The sequence below is a fragment of the Cynocephalus volans genome, chromosome 13 (genome assembly GCF_027409185.1).
Source record: "Cynocephalus volans isolate mCynVol1 chromosome 13, mCynVol1.pri, whole genome shotgun sequence".
NCBI classification, from domain to species: Eukaryota; Metazoa; Chordata; class Mammalia; order Dermoptera; family Cynocephalidae; genus Cynocephalus; species Cynocephalus volans.
The window spans coordinates 109,333,137-109,357,282 of record NC_084472.1 but is presented as its reverse complement, the minus strand read 5'-3'; the positions used below and the strand labels follow the sequence as shown (position 1 = coordinate 109,357,282).

General features: G+C 49.7%; 1 protein-coding gene across 1 annotated transcript; it reads right to left on the bottom strand.

Moving 5' to 3' along the window:
• Window positions 1–212: 212 nt before the first annotated feature.
• EIF4EBP1 (eukaryotic translation initiation factor 4E binding protein 1) lies at window positions 213–24,146 on the bottom strand. The gene is made up of 3 exons (XM_063077494.1): window positions 23,236–24,146; window positions 4,781–4,960; window positions 213–663 (listed from the first exon to the last, which is right to left on the bottom strand). Exons 1-3 carry the CDS (start codon window positions 23,678–23,680, stop codon window positions 632–634), a joined length of 657 nt encoding a protein of 218 aa, XP_062933564.1. The 5' UTR covers window positions 23,681–24,146; the 3' UTR covers window positions 213–631.

Here is a 24,146-nt window from a genome sequence, read left to right as displayed (position 1 = left end):
AACTCAGTCCCAAGTGTCATTCACTAGTGTGTGACTACAGCTTCTCTTGAGCCAGTCTTCTTAGCTGTAAGATGAGGGTAACACTTGCTCTACTTACTGACAGAATCAGTGTGAGAATCAGATGACAGAACGTATGGGGGGTGCTGTGTAAGCCCTGTACACAGAGCGCTGGTGTTACTATGTGCAGCGGAAAAGAGCTCAGACAGCGCCCATTTCTTGGCCCTAGGGCGCAGGTGGCTTTTATTTCCTCTCTTGGGGAAGGAAGCGGGAGGGGCGCTTTCCCACACACACCAACCTAAGGGACGGGGCTGGAAGAGCAGGACGATCATTCAGAAGGGCCCGTGTGTGTCCACTGGCTGGCACGGCTGCAGGGTGGGCTTGCTGAGCTGCCTGTTGCTCCCCTCGGGCTGGCAGCCCCTGCATCGGCGGAGGCACAGGGAGGTATCTGCCGGTGCTCACCAAGAGGAAGGGGAGCAGGTGTCCTGAGTGAAGGAGCAGAAGGCTGGGGTAGCTGATCCCGCGCCTGACGCCTGCTCGGTGTGATCATGTCCATAAGGCCTGGCTGGTGTGAATCTTCTCCCGAGAAGGGCCTGAGGGCCCATAGGCGTTGCCCGGTCCAATGGATGGTCCTTTAAATGTCCATCTCAAACTGCGACTCTTCACCTGGGGGAAGAAGGGACAGAGGGCCAGGTAGATGGGGCAAGTGGCTGGGCTACGGACAGACCCTGTCTTTCCATTCTGTTGTTTATGCTGCCAAGGACAGTGGAGGACTTCCCGGAAACAGGCTGTGGGTTCTGCGTCCAGCCACGCTCTTTCCCAGTCCCCAAAGAGTAGACACCAAGTTTTCTCATAGGGGAAGTGACAATCCTGAATTTTCTATACTTTTCATTATTTTAATAACGATAAATGGTTCCTTGTGATTTTATATAAAAGTAAATTCATCGAAATATATTCCTTAAACATAAAACTATTCTGAAAATATGTCCCCATCTTTGGTCTAGATGTGTGCCTCACCTGTTAGGCACACATCCGGTTTGCCCCAGAATAGCCTGACCTTGCAGTGAAATGGTTATTTGGATAATGCAGCCACTCACTGACCTCACCCCCTCTTTCCACTAAGATTTCCAAGTACTTCATGCCGCAGCAGATTTTCTTTCTCTTTAATGGAACTGTTTCATTCATGGTCTCCTGGGCAGGGCTGCTCCATGGTTCTGTGTAGCAAGATCCTCGCTCTGGCCCACAACAGGGAACAACCAGCCTTTTTTCCTGGTTATATTTATGCAAATACGTGGGTCCAAGGGCATGAGCATTGGCATCTTATATCCAGTTAAGCAAAGTGAAAATCACGTCTGCCCCACCCCCACTCCATCATAACAACTGTGTAGAACTGCTAGGTCATTATTTTGGGGCACCACTGGGCCAACCCTCCATTTGCTATACATCAGACCAGAGAAGCTCTAGAAACTGGTAAGGAAGAAGGTATCCAAGTGGGGCAAATGACAGCCTTCAGGTGGTGAATTTCAGGTGTGGACTAGCTCCGTCCTCAACATCCGGTCTTTGGTTTGAGGCAAAAAGTGCAGGTGGGAGGCACTGTGCAATGACCATGTGATGGGGCTGGTGGCTTTACAAAAAGAGGAAGAGAGACCTGAGCTGAAAAGCATGCCCTTGCCCTCTTGTCATGTGATGTCCTCCACCATGTTATGATGCAGCAAGAAGGCCTCACCAGATGTTGACCCCTTGATCTTGGACTTTCCAGCCTCCAGAACCATAAGCTAAATAAACTTTTCTTTATAAATTACCCAGTCTTTGGTATTCTGGTATAGCAACAGAAAATAGACTAAGACAGAAAATTGGTACTTAGAAGTGGGGCTGTTGTTAACAATGAACACCTGAAAATGTGGAAGTGGCTTTGAACTGGGTAATAGGTGTATAGGCTGAAATAGTTTTGAAGTGAATGCTGGAAAAAGCTTGTATTGCCATAAATGGAGCATTAAGGATGATTCGGGTCAGGGCTCAGAAGACAAGAAGACTAGGGAAAGTCTAGAACTTCTTAGACATTACTTAAGAGGTTGTTATCAGGATGCTGATAGAAATTAGACAGTAATGGCCACGCTGAGTGGTCGCAGATGGAAATGAGGAATATCTTACTGGAAACTGGAGTAAAGGCTATCCTTGTTATACAGCTGCAAAGAGCTTGGTTGCATTGTGTCCATGTCCTAGGGCTTTGTGGAAGGCCCAACCTTGAGAGTGATGTACTAGGATAGCTGGCAGAAGAAATTTCTAAGCAGCAAAGTGTTTGAGATGCTGCAGGGCTACTTTTGGCCACTTACAGTGAGATTTGGGAATAAAGGGATGACTTAAAGACAAAACTTTTAATTAAAAGTAAAATGAAGTAGAAAAATTTGGAAAATTTGCAGCCTGTCTATGTAAAAAGTGAAAAAAGCATGTTTGGGTGGGGCTGAAGAGATTAGTAGCAATAGAAGGAAGCCAGAGGCTATTCATCAGGACAGTGGGAGAAAGACCCCCAAAGGCATTTCAGAGATACTTGAGGCTGCTCGCCCATCACAGTCTCAGAGTCCTAGGAAGGCAGAATAGTTGCAGGGAAGAGGCCCAAGGTGCCCTCCATGAGCTTGTGCCTGTGGGCTTTCTCAGGATGCTGCTCCACGCATGTCTGCTCTCTGAATTTCTGTGCAGTGCTCCCTGGGCCACTCCAGCTGTGGCTCAAACAGCTCCAGGTGGGGGGTGGGCCAACGCTCTGGAGGGCACAGGAAGTACATGGTGCTAATTCTGCCAGTGCACAGAATGCAAGAGCTATAGAGACAGAGAATGTACCGAACATCCTGGGGGCCCAGGTAGAGACTTGTTGCAGTGAGGAGCCACTGCAGAGAGTGCCTATTAGGGCAATGCCTAGTGGACCCATGGAGCGTGACTGCCTCCAAGACTCCAGAATGTAGAGCCACCAGCATACAATGCTAGCCTGGGAAAGCCTCAGGCACCCAACTCCAACCTGCAAGAACCACAGCAAACTGAAGCACGGGTTCAGGAAAGCTGTGGGGGGGGGCAGCCCAAGGCCTTGGGGCCCAACCCCTGCACCAGTGTGCCCAAGATGTGGGACACTGAATCATAGGAGATTATTCTCCAGCTTTAAGACTTAATGTACTTTTTTCCCTGTTGGGTTTTGGACTTACTGGAGGCCTATTACTTCTTTCTTTTTGCCTATTTCTCCCTTTTGAAATGGGAATATCTATCCTATGCTTATGCTTTTCCCACCATTGTATTTTTGAAAGTAGATAACTTGTTTAATTTCACAAGCTGGAGGGGAATTTACCTCAAGATGAATTATGCTGACTCTCCCCCATATCTGATTTAGATAAGTCTCTGAACTTTTGAGTTGGTGCTGGAACAGGTTAAAACTTTGGGGCTAGGGGGATAAAATGAATCTACTTGTTTGTGAGAAAGACATGAGTTTTGGGAGTCTGGGGGTGGAATGCTATGGTTTGAATGTATATCCTCCCCAAAACGCATGTTGAAACTTAATCCCCAATTTAATAGTATTAAGAGGCGGGGTCTTTAAGAGGTGACTGGGTTGTGAGGGCTCTGCCCTCAAGAATAGATTAATTCATTCACAAATTAATGGGACAATGAATTGACAGGTTATCACGAGAGTGGGTCTGTTATAAAAGCCAGCATGGTTCTCTCTCATGCCGCTCTTGCCCTGTGATGCTTTCTGACATGCTATGACATGGCACAACGTCCTCAGCAGAAGCCAACTAGATGTGGCCACCTAATCTTGGACTTCCCAGCCTCTGGAACCATAAGCAAAAAATAAACCTCTTTTCTTTATAAATTACCCAGTCTCAGGTATTCAGTTGCAGCAACAGAAAATGGACTAGGACACAGGCAAACTGTTGCCTGTCTTAGACTGTGAGGCTCCCAAGGCAGTTATGAATCATATCCCGCAGGCCCTGGGTAAACAGACTCTGCTGTTGTCAGCAGAGCAAGCCCAGCCCAAAGCCCCAGCTGCTTCCCATCTGGGACTGGTGTACGGCCTTCTGGGTGAAGGGTCACAGGGTTCTGATCTGACTGAAGCTGTCTGGAAGTGCTCACACCGCATTTCTGGCAGCGGAGAGCTTAGATGTCCTGGCAAGCTAGTCACGATGCCACAAAGAGTACATTCACACACACCACTGCCAGGGTGGCTGCTCTGGTTCCTTGGGTGGGGACACCAGGAAGGACACAGCTAGTGAATGTCAAACCTGCAGAAACAACTGGCAGCATTGTTTCTACTTGTCTTCATAAAGTCCACTTGGGGACAAATACCCCAACAGGAGCCATCCTGAATGTATTTCTTATCTTGCATATGTGTAATTGCCTAAAGGGCAAGTACACTATGTCTTTGATAAGTTGTTTCTGGCACCATGAATATCACGGGTGTGTTCCAAGTGTTGCTTCAGGGACAATTACAGAGAGAGGCACGCTTATGAGAGTCTGCTGTGTACAGCCAATGCCACTTCAGAGACGTTCCCCACTAATTACATTACCTGATGGTGCTAATCGCCTTTCCTGGGGTTGCTGGGTTCCTCTCAGGAAGAACGCTGGGACCAATGAGAGTGCTGCCTCCCCACCCCTATACCCACCCTCTAAACGCTGAGCTGCTCCGTGGAGGACGAGGCAGAGTCACCATCATTCCCCATCCCTGGCATTGCCCCAGTGGGTGGGGCCTGGGGGCCTCACACAGTCCCCTTCTCAATGCGCAGCCCAGCCAAGCACAGCCACTCACCGCCTGCCTGCTTATCTTCTGGGCTATTGTGCAGATGAATCTGGCTGGTTTCCGTGGGGGGCTCGTCACTGGCAGGGCTGGTGACCCCAGGAACGGTAGGCAGGTCCTTTGGGGGTGTTTTGGTTACAGGTGAGTTCCGACACTCCATCAGGAATTTCCTGTCGTAGATGATCCTGGTACCTGGAAGGGCACAGGGATGTTGTTAAAGCCACCTTGAGCCCCCTGCCTGCTGGTTTTTCCACTTTTTTGAGGTGTGGCTGCAGCTCAGGCAGTAGGTTCTCCTGTAAAAGCTGGACCAAGGAAGAGTGAGATTTGTTCAGAGGCTGGCTGCAGCCCAGGACTCTGCTGCCTCCCAACTGCCCTGACTCCATTTTGCACATGGTGCTTGATAGCAGGGCCCACTGGCCACCAGATCGTACCTTTGTCTTCTCAGAGCTCCTTGTACCCTATGCTCTGTCCCTAAAGCCCCTCAAATCACTCACCCCTCAGTGCTCAGCATTCATTACCCATGACAATCACATCCCACAGTGGAGAGATTGCATTTCTCTCTGTTATTCAGTCCTGTCCTTACAGTACTCTCACGGGATACCCAGAATAGGTATCTTTGCCCCATTTTGCAAATAAGCAAACAAAAAATTAAGTGATTCACCCAAACTAATAAAAAGTTTTCCTGCTTGGGTTTGTGGAGGGGACAGTGGGGAGGGGTGACAAATGGGCTCTACCTGCTGCACAAGAGGCTCTCAGGTGAGCCCAGATCCTCTGTGAGGAGTGTCCAAGCACACGTGTCACTGCACTTCAGAGTTTGTATAAGGTCTGCGTTCTATTCATTTTGTTTCCGCTCTCCTCTCACAACAGTTAGTGTCACTCCCTAGAGCGAGGACCTCTTATCGAACCCTTAAACCACACCCAGGACCCATCCACGTGCAGCTGCCTGAGCTGTACTGTATAAAGGAATGTTTCCAAAGTGTGGGACCCAAGATCCTTGTGGGAGATCCACTAGATTCATCAAAGAACAGTGACTAGTGAGAAGGTTATTCATGTTTTGTCCTTGTTTAATCCGTCACCTCTAAAGCAGAGTATGGTGCTAGGAGCCTCTCTCCAACACCGCAGCAACACTTGGCGACTGCTCCCTTCTCAACAAGGAGCAGGCCTCAGCCTCAAAGCCTTCCGCAGGCAATGGAGTCTAGCTCGAATTTTAAAACTGTCCGATGTCATTGCATCTCTGTTTACAGTTACCTTCTATTTAGGGCAACTGAACCTGCTTTTCCATATACAGTAGTGATATCAAGTTTCCTTTTAATATACAATAATATACAATTTAATATAATAATAATATATAATGTAAATTAAATTTAAAAGGTAAGGCGATACAAAGAGAAATATTAAAGATATGTACAAGTGGAGCACAAAGCACAGTAGAAACTGTGTGGATGGAATGGGAGCGACCCAAGTCTGGGACCCATGATTTCAGAACTTCAGGAGGCCCTTCCTCATCAATAACCCTCAAGTGTCTCCCTCTCTTAAGGGCTCTGAGTGGCAATCCAAGGGCTGAGATTCGTCTCTTGATGTTCAGCACCAGGCTCTCTGTAACACCCTAGAGGAACCGATTTCCATCTCTGACGTCCAAGTGAGTTAATGAAATGGGCTCCTCCCACTGAGAAGGCCTTGGGACACTGTCAGGGCAGAGAAACTGTGAGACACCTAGAGAGACACTTCACCACCTGCCCTGTTACTCGGGTCTGTGCTGGCCCCTCTGGGCAGTCACTGGTCTTGCTCCCCTTGTCCCCTTGCCCGAGAGGCAATATGCTGGAGTTGACAGCCCTGCCATCACCACCTGGTGGGCTCTCAGCTCAGTTTCTTAGGAGGAGGGATGGAAAGAACCAGAAGCAGCCAGCCCTGTGGCCATCTACACACTGCCCACTCACTCCCTGCTCCGGGCCTCGGTCTCTTCATCTGTGAGATAAACAGCTGTGCACCTTCCAGATCTTAGTCCCTATGAGCCCCTTGGGTTACAAATGGACAATAGTGCTGCCCTATCCTAGTGGAGGGGTGGGCGGCATGTCCTGGCTCCAGAGATGGGACTGCTTTCTTCTGCTGTTCCTTAATCTTCAAGATTTGGCAAGGTCCCCCCGTTCTTGCTCCCCCACACTTTTTTTTTTTGTTGGTTTGTTCCCCCAGAGTAGAGAACCAATCCTGCTGGACTGGAACCTAACAGTTCGAGATTCAATACTCCCCCAAAAGAACCAGCAACCTTCTGGAGAGCCTCCTTAAAGGTCATTAGCCACCAGTGATCTTTTAAAAAAATTGTAGTAAAATACACATAACATAAAATTGACCTCTTAAGCATTTCTAAGTGTACAATTCAGTAACATTAAGTACGTTCTCAGTGTTGGGCAACCATCACCACCACCCATCCACACAACTTTTTCATCTTGCAAAATGAAAACTCCGTACCCCTTAAACAACAACTGCTCATCCCCCTCTCCCTCTGGCCCCCGGCAGCCACTGTTTATTTCTGTCTCTCTGAATTTGACTACTGCAGGTACCTTACACAAGTAGAATCGTACAGTATTTGTCTTTCTGTGACTAGCTTATTTCACCTAGCACAATGCCCTGAAGCTTCATCTATGTTGTAGCATATGTCAGATTTTCCTCCCCCTCCACTTTTTTTTTTGGCTGCTGGTCAATACAGGGATTGAACTTTGGACCTTCGTGTTATTAGCACCATGCATGAACCAATTAAGCTAACTGGCCATCCTCAGAATATCCTCGCTTTTTAAGGCTGAATAATATTCTCCTGTATGTGTATATTATATTTCGTTTATCCATTCATCTGTCCATAGACCCTTGAGTTGCTTCCACCTCCTGACTATAGTGAATCATGCAGCTGTGAACACAGGTGTGCAAACACCTCTTCCAGACCCTCCTTTCAATTCCATGGGATATATATCCAGAACTGGCCCCCAGTGATTTTTAAATCATTAATTATACATAACAGAGAAAACAAAACAGCCTCTATGCCCTTTGACCTATAGCGAGGACACTTATTTAAAAATAAAATCTTCATTTGAACTAATAAAACCCATAAACTAAATGCCAGCACCCAAGACACCCACCATCAGAGTATTGCAGCTGGCGGAGGGAACCATGAGGCCTCCTGACTAAGTTAGGGTCAGTGAAGAACAGGAGCTGGAGGTCAGTGCAGTAGAAATGAGTTGCTCTAAAGCTGCTGTTGTCTTTTAACCTCTTTTTCTTCCATCCCTGCATGGGATCCACCACTACACAGCTTCAGTTAACTTCCAGTGATCTTCTGGAAATCCCCTAAGCCTCCCACAGATGAGGCAAACTCAACCAAACCCACATTCCCATATGTCAAAAATACGAATGCTTAGATGAGAACGCTGCTGCATGGCCTCCTGGAGCTGGGGACTTGGCCTGTGTACAAGATCAGGGAATGCAAACCAGGGGATGCCGAGGTCCCTGCAAGGCTGCCGGTCAGCTGTGGCCTGACAGACCACCTGTGTGAATGTGTGTGGGGGTGGGGGTGGTGTCACAGCAGAGTGGCCTCCATGTACTCTCCAGCTGAGGACGTGCTTCCCCACCAGGCCTGTCTCAGACCCCTCTCTCTATGAGGGAAAACGACCCGACTCCACTAGGATACTACAGACAAGAGCATGAAGTGCTTTTGAGGATCTAGGTGACTTCAAGATGGCAGAGCCATAGCATTTTCTCTGCTGCTTCTCTCCAAAGGCATGCAAGACACCAAGAACAAGAAGCAGAAGCACACATTCCAACCTGGATGCAAGTCGGACTCCAGCTGTCACCCTAAATCACAATACGTGAAGATGGGAAGGGAGTGGAAGAACGGCAAACGATCGAACACAGAGGCACAGGGTGACACGCGAATGCGGGGGACGAGGGAAGGTTCTAATAGGAAGCAAGCAGATTTGCCCCGGAGAACGCCAGGAAGGTTCAGGAACTACAGACATCATGGAAAATGCAGATGGGGGCTGATAAAAGGGAGACTGGAAGTCTGTATGGAAAACAATGGAACCCCGGGTTCTTACCACCATCTGCCGGCTGCCCTGAGGCGTACTCTCTGGAGCAACATTACCAGAGAGGGGCTCTTCAAAAAGTTCATAGAAAATGCATATTACGAAAAAACTATGCATGGATTGCAAAACATTTTTGCACCAAAAATAAACTTCTACTAACTTATTACAACATGACTGAACAGGACTGAGTCTGAGGCACTAAGAAGGATAAGACATCAGTTTAAAAAAGCCCCTATCACAGCAACATGAATTCTGCTAAATATGAAACAAGAACAAACATCAAATTGTTGGTGAAGCTTGGGTGGAAGAATGGAAAAATCAGTGATGCTTTATAAAAAATTGATGGGGACAGTGTCCCCCCCTCCAAAATCAGCAGTTTCCAAATGGATAATCCCTTTTAAGAAAGGACGAGACAATGCTGAAGATGAAGGTGGTAGTAGCAGACCAAACACCTCAATTTCTGAGGAAAAAGTTAATCTTGTGCATGGCCTAACTGAAGAGGACTGACAATTAACAGCAGAAGCAATAGTCACCACCACAGACATCTCACTAGTTCAGCTTACATAATTCTGACTGAAAAATAAGTTGAGCAAAATTTCTGCTCAATGGGAACCCAAACTGTTGCACCCAGATCAGCTGCAGACAAGAGCACAGTTTTCAATAGAAATTACATTTATTTATTTTTGAAACTTATTTATTCATTAATATTATTATTTTCTTACATTCTGTAGTGGATTGAATCATTTCCCCCTCAAAATCCCTTAACTTTGAATTGTGTTCCCCAAGTTTTATGTATTAGAAACGTGGCCCCCACTGTGATTGTTAAGAGGGTGGGAAATCCTAACACGGTAATTGAAAGGTGGAGCCTTGAAGAGGTGACTGGATTGTAGGACCGTGCAGGAGTGAATGGGTTAACAATGGTGGTCAGGGGTGTGGCTCTGAGGGCTTTAAAAGGAGAGGAGAGTCAGTCTTTCTCTCTCTCTGCTCTGCCATTTCCACAATGTGATAGTCTGCCATCACTGTCACCACTACTGAGACCTTCACCAGCTGTGTTCCCTGGACTTTGGACTTCTTAGTCTCAGAAACTGTAAGAAATAAATTTTGTTTTCTTTATAAATCACCCAGTTTCAAGTATTTTGTGATAAGCAACAGAAACAGACTAATACATCTTCTAAGATGTGGTTGTGGAGCAGTTGAGGGGGAGGGGAAAGGGGGATGGGGAGAGGGGGAGGGGAAAGGAAATAGGGTGGGAGGAGTAGGAAAGGCAGGGACTTGGTCGAGGCCCATGGCACCCCCTCGTTCTGGCAGGGGAGACCAGGGTGCTTCCTGCAGTGGTCGGGTGGTCATCACTGGGCTGGATGCGGATGTTGGGGTGTGTGTGGCTGAGGCCGTCGGCGCCCCCACTGCCCTGGCTCAGGAGCTCAGGACCCTTCCTGTGGCGGCTGGCAATGGAAATTTTAGACAAGTGGGATCAAGATCTGAAGCATTTCTTCAAAGAATTTTAGCAGGAGCTGAAGCATGGCTTTACCTATATGATCCTGAAGACGAAGCACAATCCAAGCCATGGCTACCAAGAGGTGGAAGGGGTCCAGTCAAAGCAGAAGCGGACTAATCAAGAGAAAAGGTCATGGCAACAGGTTTTTGGGATGCTCAAGCCATTTTGCTTGTTGGCTTTCTGGAGGGCCAAAGGATGATAACATCTGCTTATTAGGAGAGTGTCTGGAGAAAGTTAGCCAAAGTTTTAGCAGAAAAATGCCCGGGAGAGCTTCACCAGAGAGTCCTTCTCCACTACAGCAAGGCTCCTGCCCATTCGCTCATCAGAGGGCAATTTTGCGAGAGTTTTGATGGCGAATCATTAAGCATCCAACTTACAGTTCTGATTTAGCAACTTCTGACTTCTTTTTCTTTCCTAATCTTGAAAAATCTTTAAAGGGCATCCATTTTTCTTTGGTTAATAATGTAAAAAAGACAACATCGACATGGTTAAATTCCCAGGACCCTCAGTTCTTTAGGAACGGACTAAACGGCTGCTATCACCACTTACAAAAGTGTCTTGAACTTGATGGAGCTTATGTTGAGAAATAAAGTTTATATTTTATATTTTTATCTTTTAATCCCATTGTTCTACAGACTTTCTGAAGTCCCCTTGTACGTCCCTTACCCCAAGAGGGAGGGGTGACAAGGAAATTAAGTTAAATTCGACTTTCTGAATGGTGAGCCTCAAACCGCCTCACCTGCCCTGCTTCACAATGAAGAGTAAGATAAAGACCTATAGAAACTGATTTGGGGAGGGGTCCACAATGAAAACACCTGGCTGGCCACCAGATGGAGCTCGTCAGTCGGCAGGTCTCCCAAGCGGCTTCCAGTCAGCTCCCAAATACCTCACTCTAAAACCTAAACAGCCAAATCCTGCCACATATTTCTGAGAAAAGCCTGGAACATGTAAGGAGAGATCCCAGCAAAGCAAGGGGAGGAAACAGACAATAAAGGGAGCACAAGGAAACTTTAAAGAACAGCAAAAAGACACGCAGATGAATGCTAAGAGACAGCAGAGCAGGGCTGGCAGGGTAGCTCAGTGACACCAAAGTCAAGGGCTCAATGCCTTTACCAGCCAGCCTCTAAAAAAAAAGATAACAAACTAGTGATCCCATATTGGGTAATAGGGAGTCAAGAAAGAGTGAAAGGAAAAACTAGTAAAAAGGAATTTACTTGAAAAAAAAATTTTTTTTTCCTGAATTGATTTTTATTTGTTTATTTTTTGGTGGCTGGCCAGTATGGGGAACTGAACCCATGATCCTGGGGTTGTAAGGCTATGCCCTAACCAAGTGAGCTAACCAGCCAGCCCCCCAAATTTTCCTGAATTGGAAGAAATGAGACTTGCAATCGAAACACCCCTTTGAGTATCACTGCAATGGATTAAAAACACTAAGTTACATTCATTGTGAAATTTCACAATATGGCAATAAAGAGAAAAATCCTAAAATCTTCCAGAAAGGTGGAAAAAACAACAGGTATATACAAGAATTGGGAACGAAAATGGCATGAAATTTTTCAGTGGTGACTGAGTCGACACCTCCACAATCCAAGGGAAAGTTCATTTCAACCTATTTCTTTTACCCTGCCAAACGGTGACCAAGTAAAAGTACAATAGAGACATTTTCAGAAAGAATATAGGAAGATGCATTCTACCAAAATTACAGAAAGACAAGGGGGACTTCAGCACGCCCCATGCTGGCGGCTGTGTGGCTGGTCCAGATTAGCCAAACCGCATCAGTTCAGGAAAGAGGAAAAAATGGGTGGATAAACCCAGAAGTCTGACTTTGTGAGTAAAACCCGACTGAGGGGCATTTTAAAGAGCTGCTGCAGTGTGGGAAAACTAAGCTCAAAAAAAAAAGTTGTACATAAATGGAAATGCTATTATTGTAAACTACTTGGCTCATGGAGAGTCATCATAACAGAAACAACAAAAATCTGTGATATAATTACATTGGGAGAATGGGGCGGGGGAGAAGGAGAGGGTATTCAGAAGCCCGAAACTCCTCATGTATCAAAAGCAAGTCATAGAAAAACAAGAAAAAGTTAGCAACCAAAAGAAAGACCTGGAAGATGTTAGTTGCTTCCAAAGGGTGAGATGGTGTAGGAGAGGCAAGAGCTTGCTGTTTTTTGTTAGAAGCCTTTCAGTGCTTTTGAGTTTTAAACTATTTACATATAATAACCCTTAAATACTTTTATTATGGAAAAAGATCAAGCACACATGAAAGACAGAATTTTATACAGTCAGCCCTGCGTACCTGCAGGTTTTGCATCCACGGACTCAACCAAACACAAATTGAAAATATTCAGAAAACAAAAAACAAAAAGCAATGATGAAAAACAATACATATTAAAAAAAAAACAATATAGTATAACAACTATTTACATAGCACTTACATTGTATTAGATATTATAAGTAATCTAGAGTTGATTTAAAGTATACTGAAGGACGTACCTAGGTTATATGCAAATACCATGCCATTTATATCACGGACTTGAGCATCTGAAAATTCTGGTATCCGAGGGGGGATCCTGGAACCAATCCCCCATGGATACTGATATTTGATTTTTTTTTAACTACGTGACAGGTTAAATAAGTTGTGGGTCAGACATACAATGCAATGCTACGCTGCTACTATACAGAATAAGAAAAAATGTATGTGTCTATGATATATTGTACAAGAGTCACAGAACTGTATATATTTTGTGTTTGGCTACCTCTGGGTGTGACATAAGGAGTAAGGGAAAGAAAACATCTTTTACACTGAGCATATACACATTTTTAAAAATACAAAACTCTAGTAAAGATATGGGGGCATTAAACAAACAAATAAGGATACAGGATCAGAATCTCCTTTTCTTTTTTTTTCCTTTTTTAAAAGATGACTGGTAAGCGGATCTTAAGCCTTGACTTGGTGTTGTCAGCACCACGCTCTCCCAAGTGAGCGAACCGGCCATCCCTATGTGGGATCCGAACCGTGGCCTTGGTGTTATCAGCACCGCACTCTCCTGAGTGAGCCACGGGCCGGCCCAGAATCTCCTTTTCTACTAAGTCAAGTGAAAACTGCCTTGGCAGGAACTAGGTGGACTCCCTCCTCCCACCCCACAAAAGAAGCCCAGGGATCTCTGCTGGGCTGGAGAAGTGGCCAGGTGAGCTGTCCCCTACCTCTTGAGCTGGTGTGAATTAGCACTCACAATGAGGCCATGAGCTATCCACTGCAACCCAGGGACCAGAGCTAACCCTCGCTTACCCGTTTGCAATCTTCTCTCAGTCCTACTCCCCGAAGGCAGGTGTGCTGGTCTCAATGAGTCACTCCCTGAAACCCCAACTTTGTACCAGCTAAGTGCTGGGGACATAAGGAGCAGTTAGAGGTAGTAAAAGCTCCCGTTTCAGACACTCACAATTTTGTTGGAGGACAAAGGCCTGTCAACAAGTGATTACAGTCAAGTGTGTGAAGTCCAAAAACAGGCACATGTGGGCACCAAGCCCTCCATCTTCCTGCTTCCAGGCAGCCTGTCCCCACACTGCTGACCCAGGGGAAACATCGTCTCACCCCAGGTCTGCACTGCCCAAAGTGGGGAGGTGGGCTGGGGACGACCTGGCTTGCAGAAACGGGAGACGCAGAGCAGGGAAACCCAGAACTCGCCTCCCAGCAGGGTCGGGGGAGAGCAGAGGTGGGGCCCCCACCCACCCACCCACACCCCTCAAACTGCTGTGCAGCTGGGATCCAGCCCCTGTTGGGTGCTGGGGATAGAGTTCAAGGTCCGGTCTTGAACCACCTGTGGAGAATAACTGTGGCTGTTTCTAACTGAAAATCCTTTGAAACCCAGCTCTCACATTTGCTAGCTCTAACGACTTTGGGCAAGTTACTTAAGCTAATTTTTCTGTAGAAATAGGTGATGATGATGATGATAGGGCCAACGACATACAGTAGCCCCCTTTACCCACGGTTTCCGATACCCGTGGCCACCTACTGTGGTCCGAAAATAGGTGAGTACAGCACAGTAAGGTGTTCTGGGAGACAGAGAGAAAGACCACAGCCACTTAACTTTTATTTCAGTATATTATTGTAATTGTCCTATTTTATTATTAGTTACTGTTATTAATCTCTTACTGTGCCTAATTTATAAATGAAGCTTTATCATAGGTATGTGTGCACAGGACAAAGCTTAGTAGATACAAGGTTTGGTGCCATGTGCAGTTTCAGCATCCACTGCAGGGCTCAGAATGTATCCGCCACGGATTTGGAGGGCCCACTATATTTCACCACTTACTCAGTCCATCCACACCAGGGACAATTATGTGACCAATGCCAGGACACACCAAAGGGGAGGTAAGCAACCCAGGAAAGACCCTCAAGAGGGGGTAGGAAGGGTAGGGCCACCCTCCATCCTCTTAGGTCCACAGAAACCAAGAACTGTCATGAACTTAGGCATGTCTGGTAGCCAATGTCCTTTGGGACTTTAAACTCCAGATACAAAAATACAGAAAAAATATTTTTTCTCAAGGTATGCTTTGTGATGATGACAGTTTGCTTGAATGTACAAAGCAAAATTCCCCTAGGGCTAGCTTCCTCACCTGTAAAACAAGGGTGTTGTACTGAGCTCATTCAAACGACTTTTAAAGCACCAACCGTGTGCCATTTATTTTTAGAATCTCATTGCTGGCAGGTACTTAATGTGCAGATAGCATGGGGCTTGGAACAGAAGTTCTGGACTCAAACCTGGACTCACCACATGCCAGTCTGTCAGCTATATGAGGAAGGTGATAACAGAATCCACACCACACAGGAGTATCACAAAGGGTAAATAACACACTGAACATCAAGATTCTTTGTATAAGGATAAAATAAGACATCCATATAACTGCATTAAAAAGAAAAGCACTTGGGGGCCAGCCCACAGCTCACTTGGGAGAGTGTGGTGCTGATAACACCAACGCCACGGTTTCTGATCCCATATAGGGATGGCCGGTTAGCTCACTGGGTGAGCGTGGTGCTGACAGCACCAAGTCAAGGGTTAAGATCCCCTTACTGGTCATCTTTTAAAAAGAAAAAAAAGGAAAAGCACTGGGGAGAGAATACACAACCAGACAGAAAAGTCACGAGCCGGGAACAGGAAGCTGCTTTCAGGTCAGGGAGCATTTGTGCAAATATTGTGCTTTCTGCACACGTCCCGCACGAATGAACACCTGGACGTTCAGGTGAGGCGGACGCAGCAACCACCGTTGCCATCTGTCCTCCCTGCCTGTCTGTGCTCACAGCCTGACAGGTCAGGGCCCAGTCCCCCTCCAACTTCCCACAAGGGAGATATGAATACTATTCTCACCTTGCACATGAGGAAACTGAGGCTCAGAAAGGCTGTCCCTCACAGCCATCCAGAGGCAGCCCTAGCCTGCCTTACCCCAATCCTCAGTTTAAAATTATCGAGGCAGACTGGGCTACCACCCCTCAGCTAACACTCTCAACTCGATACACCGAAGGGGTCTCCAGACTTTCACCCCAATTCTGAGTGTCTGTCCAGAACAGGGCGTCCCCTGAGAGAGAGGCCTGCCTTGAGTTCCTCCCCTCAGTCCCCACACTCTGCTGCTGGACGTGGCTTCTGTAAACTGAGGCCCTCACCGTCCCCTGGGCCTCCCCTGGCAGAAGCATCCTTCCCTTAGCAAGAGAACGAGGATGGAATCCGTGGAACTGCTGTTCCCGTTCCAGGGGAAGGAGAGCATTTCACAGCAGGCCAGGGGAGCCTTGAACGCGTGTGCTCAGACACAAGCCCGCAGCCCGGGAGCGAACCCTCCAGACAGTCTCAAACCCAGTTCTGAGCAGCAGCTCCGTGTCAACCTGGACGCAAACACCCAGACACGCCGGGGCCTTTGGGGTTCCCGTCTCCCTCCCGTCCGCCACACACGTGGGGTGCGGGGCAGGAGCAGCACGTGTCCGGGCGGCTTTTGTGGCAGGTCTATGTAGCAAGCAGAGCAGACCTGCAGGGAGAAGCTCTTGGTGAGAGAGGCAGAGTGTGTTCAGTCCAGATTTGCCCTCACCTCTGGCTCTATGAGCTCTGCAAAGAGAACCAAGATCCCGACATTTCTCAGGGGTCAGGAATCTTAGGAAGCTACGGGACCACCAGCATGTGGGCCATCGGTCACAGGTGAGGGCCCTTCCGGCCAGTCTCTCTTGGAGGCCCTGATTGGGGAGGGAACAGGCCAGTCTATTTGAAAATTAAGCAGGACAGACAAGGCTTTTACAGAGACTCTTGGAACAAAATAGCTGAAATAATTATTCTAACAGCTGGTCAAGCTCCTCCCTTCTTTACCTCCCCCCAAACTACTGAACGTTCCCCGTGCAGAGTAGGGTGAGGCTACCCCTGAAATTCATTACCAACAGGGAGTGCCATTGGTTCGGGAATGCCTCTCGTGACAGACAGCAACAGCTGGTGTCCCAGTGGGAAACGGGAGTGTCCCTGTGGTGGGCTGAACCGCACACCCCCTGCCCCAAACTCATTTGTTGAAGCTCAGCCCTCAGAACCGCAGAGTGTGACTGTATTTGGAGACATAAGTCAAGATGAGGCCCTAAGCCAACCTGACTGGTGTCCTTATGAGAAAAGATTTGGCACAGACATGCAGAGGAAAGACCACACGAAGACACAGGGAGAAGACGGCCATCTGCAAGCCAAGAGGGGTGGCCTCAGAAGAACCCAACTCTGCCGACACCTTGACCTTGGACTCCCAGCCTTCACAACTGTGAGAAAATGAATTTTGTTGTTCAAGCCACCCAGTCTGCGGCATTTTGTTATGGCAGCCTTGGTGAACTAAAACAGGGCCACTTTCCTCTCTTATTCTGAAGAGCAGAAGAGAGAAATCCATTCTCTCTCTCTCTCTCACACTCTCTCTCTCTCATACTCACTCACTTTAAGGCAGGAGACCTGGTTCTTAGCCTCTGCATCACATCCTTCCAAACCAAAGGGTGCTCTGAACCCGACTGCACCCGCGGGCATCTCTCTCCCACCCCGTCTGGGACTGCTAGGCACAGAAACTTGTCTCCATCTTATTGCTAATACTCCAGAAATCAAGGATGTTCCAATGGGAGTGCTGGCTGGGATGGGACAAGTGTGGGCTCCTCTGCAGAGTGTTCCCAAAGCCTGGCCTGCAGGACGCGTGGAGGGGAAAGCAGAGGTGGTCTGGGTGGAGGTCAAGGAGAGCACGACAGGAGGCGGAGTGTGACACTTTGGCCCGAGGCCAGGGATCTGACTCAGTGGTTTCAGGAAGGCCTCCTCTGTTAGGCAACAGCTGGTCCACAGCCTTGTGATTTGGATCTGTTTCCACACCTGGTCCTGGCTCTGCTGGCCACACCTCAGGATGGGCAGTAAGTTCTCTTAAGGACCATTTTTGGAGGTTTAGCCCCTGTGGGACACATTTGAAAACATGGCCCCATAACTCCTCCCGTCCCTGCTTGTACACATGGCTTCTCTCATTCAAAGGCAGTTATTCCCTTCTCCTTGAATCTGGGCTGGCCCCGTGGTTTGCTGTGACCAACAGAATACTTCCTCACTGATGTTAGGGGCTTCTGCGCCCAGGCCTCAAGTGGCCTTGCAAACTGCCTGGAAAACTGAGTGATGTGCGACAAATAGGACACAGAGACCCCAGCCTGCCAGCTGTCCCGGGAATGCCCCAGACCCGTAGGGAAGATTATCTTAGACCTTCCAGTCTAGGGCAGTCGGGAGCCTACTGTATGCAGCCATGAGTAACTTAGGCAAGATCAGCAAAGAATGCCCAATCAGCCCAAAGAATGGAGAAGAAATAACGAACTGTTTTTGTTTAAGTTACTAAGTTTTGGGAAGGCTTGTTATACAGCAATAGCTAACTGATACAGCCATTTTTCACTAAGACAAGTGTCCCTGAGTAGCTAGGAAGCCCTGACGCTCTGGGCCTAGCATCTGAGCTGTCATGGGCATGGCATTAGATTATCCTCTGCTGCCCATGCCTTTGAGCGCCCAAATGCCAGGGGGAAGAAGTTACCTACTCTTCCCTAGTCAGCAACACTGGCTGCAAACAGGTAATAAGGAACTTCAACCCCAGTGTCTGAGACTCTGGCCCCAATACGGACTTGTTCAGTAGTTCAGAGAAAGTTAGTTTCTGTCCCTGGACATTCTGAGATAAACAATTATACCCGGCAACTGAAAAGGAGAGAAAAGAAAATTTGAACACTATCATTAGGCCAGCTGAGACCCAGGCTTGCTGGTGAAGAAACTAGACCATCCTGAGGATGCTTTCATTCCAGGATTCTTTTCAAGTCTTCACTTTCTAAACACCACACTTGGCCTTAGATCATGGGGATACGATGACACGTTCTGAAAGAACTTCCTGTCTAACCCAGGGAACAAACATGTAAACAAATACTTGTGACTAATGTGCTATGAATCATAAGTTGAGAAAGAACACTGGCACAGGTCTAAGTAAGACCAGAAAGTAACAGGTTTTTTGTTTGTTTGAACACTCAAGAATTTATGTGTACAAATTAATGTTTTTCTTAAAAAACTATCACCTTGGGAAGCAATCCTCTTGTTTTCAGTATTGCTGCTCTTTCCTAACTCCTCTCTGGAACAGCATAAAATAAAGGCCCATACAAGAAAATATGGCACCGCTCTACCTGCCCTCTTTCACCAACTTTGGTAATGAAGGACCTCTTTAAGCTTTCGGGGAACAAACAAAAAAACTCCTCTTTCAAACAATAAAGACCTGCCACCTTTGAGGATATTGAAAAAAATATGTATGTCTCTAAATGCACTTAACATCTACAGCTGTAGATTATTAGATCGTTAGATGGCAGGGTGACTGCACAGAGGTGACAACTCTGCTCTCACTTGAGTATCAAACAGAAGTTCTCTGGTTATAGGATGGGGATGCCCATCCAATCGCTTCACTCCGACATACACCTTTGATGCTTATAATTCTTTTCCCCCAGGTTAGTCGAGGTATAATTGACAAATAAAAATTGTATGTATTCAAAATGTACAATGTGATGATTTGATATCAAGTTGTGAAATGATTTGAAACACTGCGAAATGATACCACAGTCAAATTAATTAACATCCATCACCACAGTTACCACTTCATGTGTGTGTGAAAATTTTGCTAAGATCTACTCTCTTAGCAAATTTCCAGTAAACATACAGTATTATTAACTACAGTCACCATGCTGTACATTAGATCCCCCAAATTTATCTTAGAATTGAAAGTTTGTACCGCTGTGACCAACATCTCCCCATTTCCCTCACCCCTGGCAACCACCATTGTATTCTCGATGTGTACACAGTAATTCTATTTCATGTGTGTTTTCTTCTTCTAACTAGCAACCTAAGCACTGGAGGTAAGAATGTCTTCCAAGCCTGGATGTGGCAAATGCCTCAAAAACCAGGACTCTTGGGCATTGGAGAGAGTTTGGGGTGCTCTACATCAGGCAACCCCCATCATCAAAGTCTTTAATAAGGGACATAGTGTGGAATATTCCAAACACTTTAAAGAGCAGCACAGGTCAGTGTGAGAAGCAGGCCAATTCTATCTCCCTCACTGTCCAAGGTCTCTTAACCTGTCCTTAATAACAACCTCTCCTCTGTGTAACTAAGGCCTCACGACACTGCCTGGGCCCTAGCTTCAGTGTCCAGCCCATCCCCCCTTCTTCCTAGCACTGTCTGTTCCATAGCCAAAGACTTGGGAGCTGCTCCAAGGTAAGCTTCTTGGGCACAGGACTTGTTTGTTTAACCAAATAGGGTGCCATTAACACTTGCAGCTTTACCTGCTTACCTCTAGTTAACCTTATGCAGGTACAGGTCTTAGGTATGACTACCACCCAAGCAATCCTGTAGGCTTCAGGGTCAAACATGCAACATGAAGCTGGGAATGTGGAGATTGATGGGTTAGGGACGGAGGAAGGTTTCTGATCCATTCAAAGGTTCTGCTGGTTAAAGGGCTGTTTATGGAGTTACTGGAGGTTTTCAAGACTCCACAGACTCAAATATTCATACAAGACACTCCCTTCAGCAAATTCCTCTTACGTTCTCCAGACACCAAAAGGTTAATGACCATGGAAAGCAAACTGGAGTCACAGGAATGGAGATGGCTCAAACCAACTGCTGCTGCTTTTCTTGCAGGGAAAACACTTCAGCGCCATTCCCAGCCAGTGTGACTGGCGGACGCTTGCTGAATCCTATGGCTCTTCGGGAGGAGCTAACAGTCCCTGCATCAATGCAGAAACTGTTGAAAGCCTGGCTCTCCCGACTCCGATTTAGAGGCTGATGCCAAACTTAACCTCAAGAGACATTTTACCTGGAGAGAATCATCATTTTTTGCTTGATTCCAGAGATCTGAAAAGGTGAGGGAAATTATATTCCACTAATTCCTTAGTATTCAGTATGGTAGGTGGACCACCCACTGGGAGCTGGTTAGAAATGCTAGCTCAGACCTATAGAATTAGAATCTGCATTTAAATAAGGTCCCCAGGGCATTCCCATGCACACTGAAAACAGAACCAGTACGCTGGACTAGAACAAAATGGTGCCAAGATGTGACCATTTCTCATTAGGTCAAGCTTCGCTGCCCTGGCAGAGGTCGGGTGAAGTGGGCTTTGGAGAAGATTCCACACTTAGCTAACCGAGATAGACCAGGCATGCTGACTTTGGCAGGAGCGAGTCAGATTTCTCTGGGTTACAGATGGGGAGCCCTGCCTGCTGACTCATAAGACACCCCAGACAAGAAAGTGCTCCCGACACCGCTAGCTTCCTTCCATTGACCTCGGAAACATATGTTACACTGATGTATGTAGAAGCCCCTTCCCCTCCTCCCATAAACATATGCTACACTGATGCAGAAGACCCTCAAAGGGAAGGGGATTGGTTGTGGTTTGGCAACCCCCCCTTCCCAGTCCAAAGTGGGAAGTGGATCAGAGTTCCCTATAAACAGTGCCCCTGGCTATTGCTTCCAGTGCGACCCTCCCCATCCAGCAACAAAGTGTAAAAAGGGCTCCCTAAGCCTCAGTGCCCACCCTGAACAGATCAAGCAGAGATCCACATCCCCACTTGAAAGAACTCCGAAACTATCAGGAAAGGACCTGGCAGACACCTCAGGACAGAGACAAAGGGGAACAGCATGGACGACAGAAGGCCCAGCAAGGAAAAGAGAATGAGTCAAGAGCGGCAAGAAGAGCCCCTGGGAACCTTTCCTTGGCTCCTTTCTAACCCAAGAGAGCATTTCTTCCTGTCCTGCCCGGTTGCTGTTTCTTGTTCAGTCTGGGAAGACGGTGTGGCCATGGACAGCAGACACGTGCTCAAGCTCTGGGGCTCAGTGCAGCGTTCTAGAATCCCCAACAGTTCAGACAGCCGAGGACCTAGGACCCGGCTGTGCTCCTGGGGGTGGGACCGCCGCCCGGGAAAATAAGCCTGCGGCCCCCGCCGCTGGGTGGGCTGCAGGGCTGCAGGGCTCGCCCCGCCTCTGGGTGGGCTGCAGGGCTGCGGGGCTCCCCCCGCCTCTGGGTGGGCTGCAGGGCTGGGGCTCGGCCCGCCTCTGGGTGGGCTGCAGGGCTGCGGCTCGCCCCGCCTCTGGGTGGGCTGAAAGGCTGCGGCTCGCCCCGCCTCTGGGTGGGCTGAAAGGCTGCGGCTCGGCCCGCCTCTGGGTGGGCTGCAGGGCTGCGGCTCGGCCCGCCTCTGGGTGGGTTGCAGGGCTGTGGGCTCGGCCCGCCTCTGGGTGGGCTGCAGGGCTGCGGCTCGGCCCGCCTCTGGGTGGGCTGCAGGGCTGCGGGGCTCGCCCCACCTCTGGGTGGGCTGCAGGGCTGTGGGTTCGGCCCGCCTCTGGGTGGGCTCCAGGGCTGTGGGCTCGGCCCGCGTCTGGGTGGGCTGCAGGGCTGCGGGGCTCGCCCCACCTCTGGGTGGGCTGCAGGGCTGTGGGTTCGGCCCGCCTCTGGGTGGGCTGCAGGGCTGTGGGTTCGGCCCGCCTCTGGGTGGGCTGCAGGGCTGTGGGCTCGGCCCGCCTCTGGGTGGGCTGCAGGGCTGTGGGCTCGGCCCGCCTCTGGGTGGGCTGCAGGGCTGTGGGCTCGGCCCGCGTCTGGGTGGGCTGCAGGGCTGTGGGCTCGGCCCGCCTCTGGGTGGGCTGCAGGGCTGCGGCTGGCCCCGCCGGCACACACGCTGTCCCTGCGCCGGGATCCGTGTGTTTCCGAGTCGTCTGGGAAGCAGCGTGCAGGACGTGGCAGCGGGGGGAGAGGGGCAAAGGGGTGGGGTCGGCGCGGCTGGGAGGGAAGCGGTGACCACGAGGACTCAGTCCATGATGCAAACGGGCCGGCAGGTTTCATCAGCGCCCGCGCGCTGGGGCTCCCGGGCTGGCCCCCGCCCCTGCCAGCCCAGCTTCCTCTTCCTCATCCTCTCCGGGGAGGCCACGGTGCCCCCTGCCCCGGGCAGAAGGGCTTGTTCTGTGACAGCCCTGCCGCGGCGCCAGGCCCGTCCGCGGAGTCCCCACCCGCGTCGCGGGAAGAGCCACAGGTGCCGCGAGGCGCTGCTGGGGAGGCGCGCGGCCCGCGCACAACGTGGGGTGCCCCGGGAAGGAAAAGGGCTCCGCGAGAGGCGCTTACCCAACGGAGAACGCCCGTGTCACCCACACGTGCTCCAGGCCGGGCCTCCCCGGACCGCGGCCCACCCTGACCCCACGCTCGGCCGGCGGCGGTCCTGGGAGCGTGAGCGCCTGGGTGCTCGCTGTCTCCCCGGGGGACAGCCCGGGCTCTGGACGGCGCACCCCGAGCGCAGGCAGTGGGCGCGGCCTCCCCGGGCCCTCGCTGCCTCCGATGCCCCCGTCCGCTCCCTCCCGTCGCGGCGCCCCGAGCCCGCGCCTACCTCCCGGGGTGGTGCTGAAGAGCGTGCCGCCGGGGGTGCTGCTGTAGTCCCCGGGCGGGAGCTGCACGCCGTCGCCCAGGGCCACCCGGCGAGTGGCGGGGATGGCCCGGCTGGGGGTCTGGCTGCAGCTGCCACCCTCGGACATGGTGTCCCGCGCGGCCCCGCAATCCTGCAGCCGCCCGCGCCGCCCGGGACCGCCCCTTCCGCCTCTTCGTCCCCACGCCCCCTGGGACTTGTAGTTCGCCCGGCGCCGCAGCCCACCCGGCTCCCCGCCGCTCCGCGGGGCCGCGCTTCTGTCTCGGGCCGGGGCGGGGACCCAGAAGACCCGGCCACTCGGGAGGGCCCGGACTCCGCATGGAGACGTCGGGGCGGGCGCACCGCTCGGCGCCCCCTGCGCCTGCCGTGGCTTCTCAGATGAGCGAGCGCGACTGACTGTCATTGTCATGCTGCCCTTTTTCTTTTCTCGAGCATTCGCGACGCGGTAGGAGATGAAGAAATGGCGAACGAGGCCCGCTCCCGGCCCCTGGGGACGGCGCGGAAGCGCGAACGAACCAGCCAGCGGGGCGCTAGGTCCGGAGCCGGAGCCGGGGTGGGGCAGGGGTCAGACCTCAGGGCAGGTGGGCGGGCCGGGGGACAGGAGCCGGCCAAACACGCGTCCCGTCAGGCCTCGAATTGGTCCAAGGCCCAGCAAGCTGCCCGGCCTGTAGCAGTCACTCCGTGAGTGAACGAACAAATGGCTGAATGAATGCGTCTTCGAGGAGAGAGAGAAAAATTCAAAAAGGACGGAGAAGTCTGTTGAGTTACAGACGTTGATGTTACCGTGGCCACATCTTTAAGGGGGGAGGAGAGAGGACGGTTTTAAAAAGGGAATTGGGGTCAGATTGTTGAAGGGCATTTAAAATCATGCCAGG

What these genes read in the sequence shown, in the direction of transcription:
- EIF4EBP1 (XM_063077494.1), bottom strand. Translation starts at nt 23,680, where the DNA reads ATGACAATGACAGTCAGTCGCGCTCGCTCATCTGAGAAGCCACGGCAG. An exon ending in CTTCAGCACCACCCCGGGAG is followed by an intron (nt 4,961 to 23,235) that starts GTAGGCGCGGGC and finishes GTGCCCTTCCAG; the next exon opens with GTACCAGGATCATCTACGAC. An exon ending in AGAAGATAAGCAGGCAGGCG is followed by an intron (nt 664 to 4,780) that starts GTGAGTGGCTGT and finishes TTCTTCCCCCAG; the next exon opens with GTGAAGAGTCGCAGTTTGAG.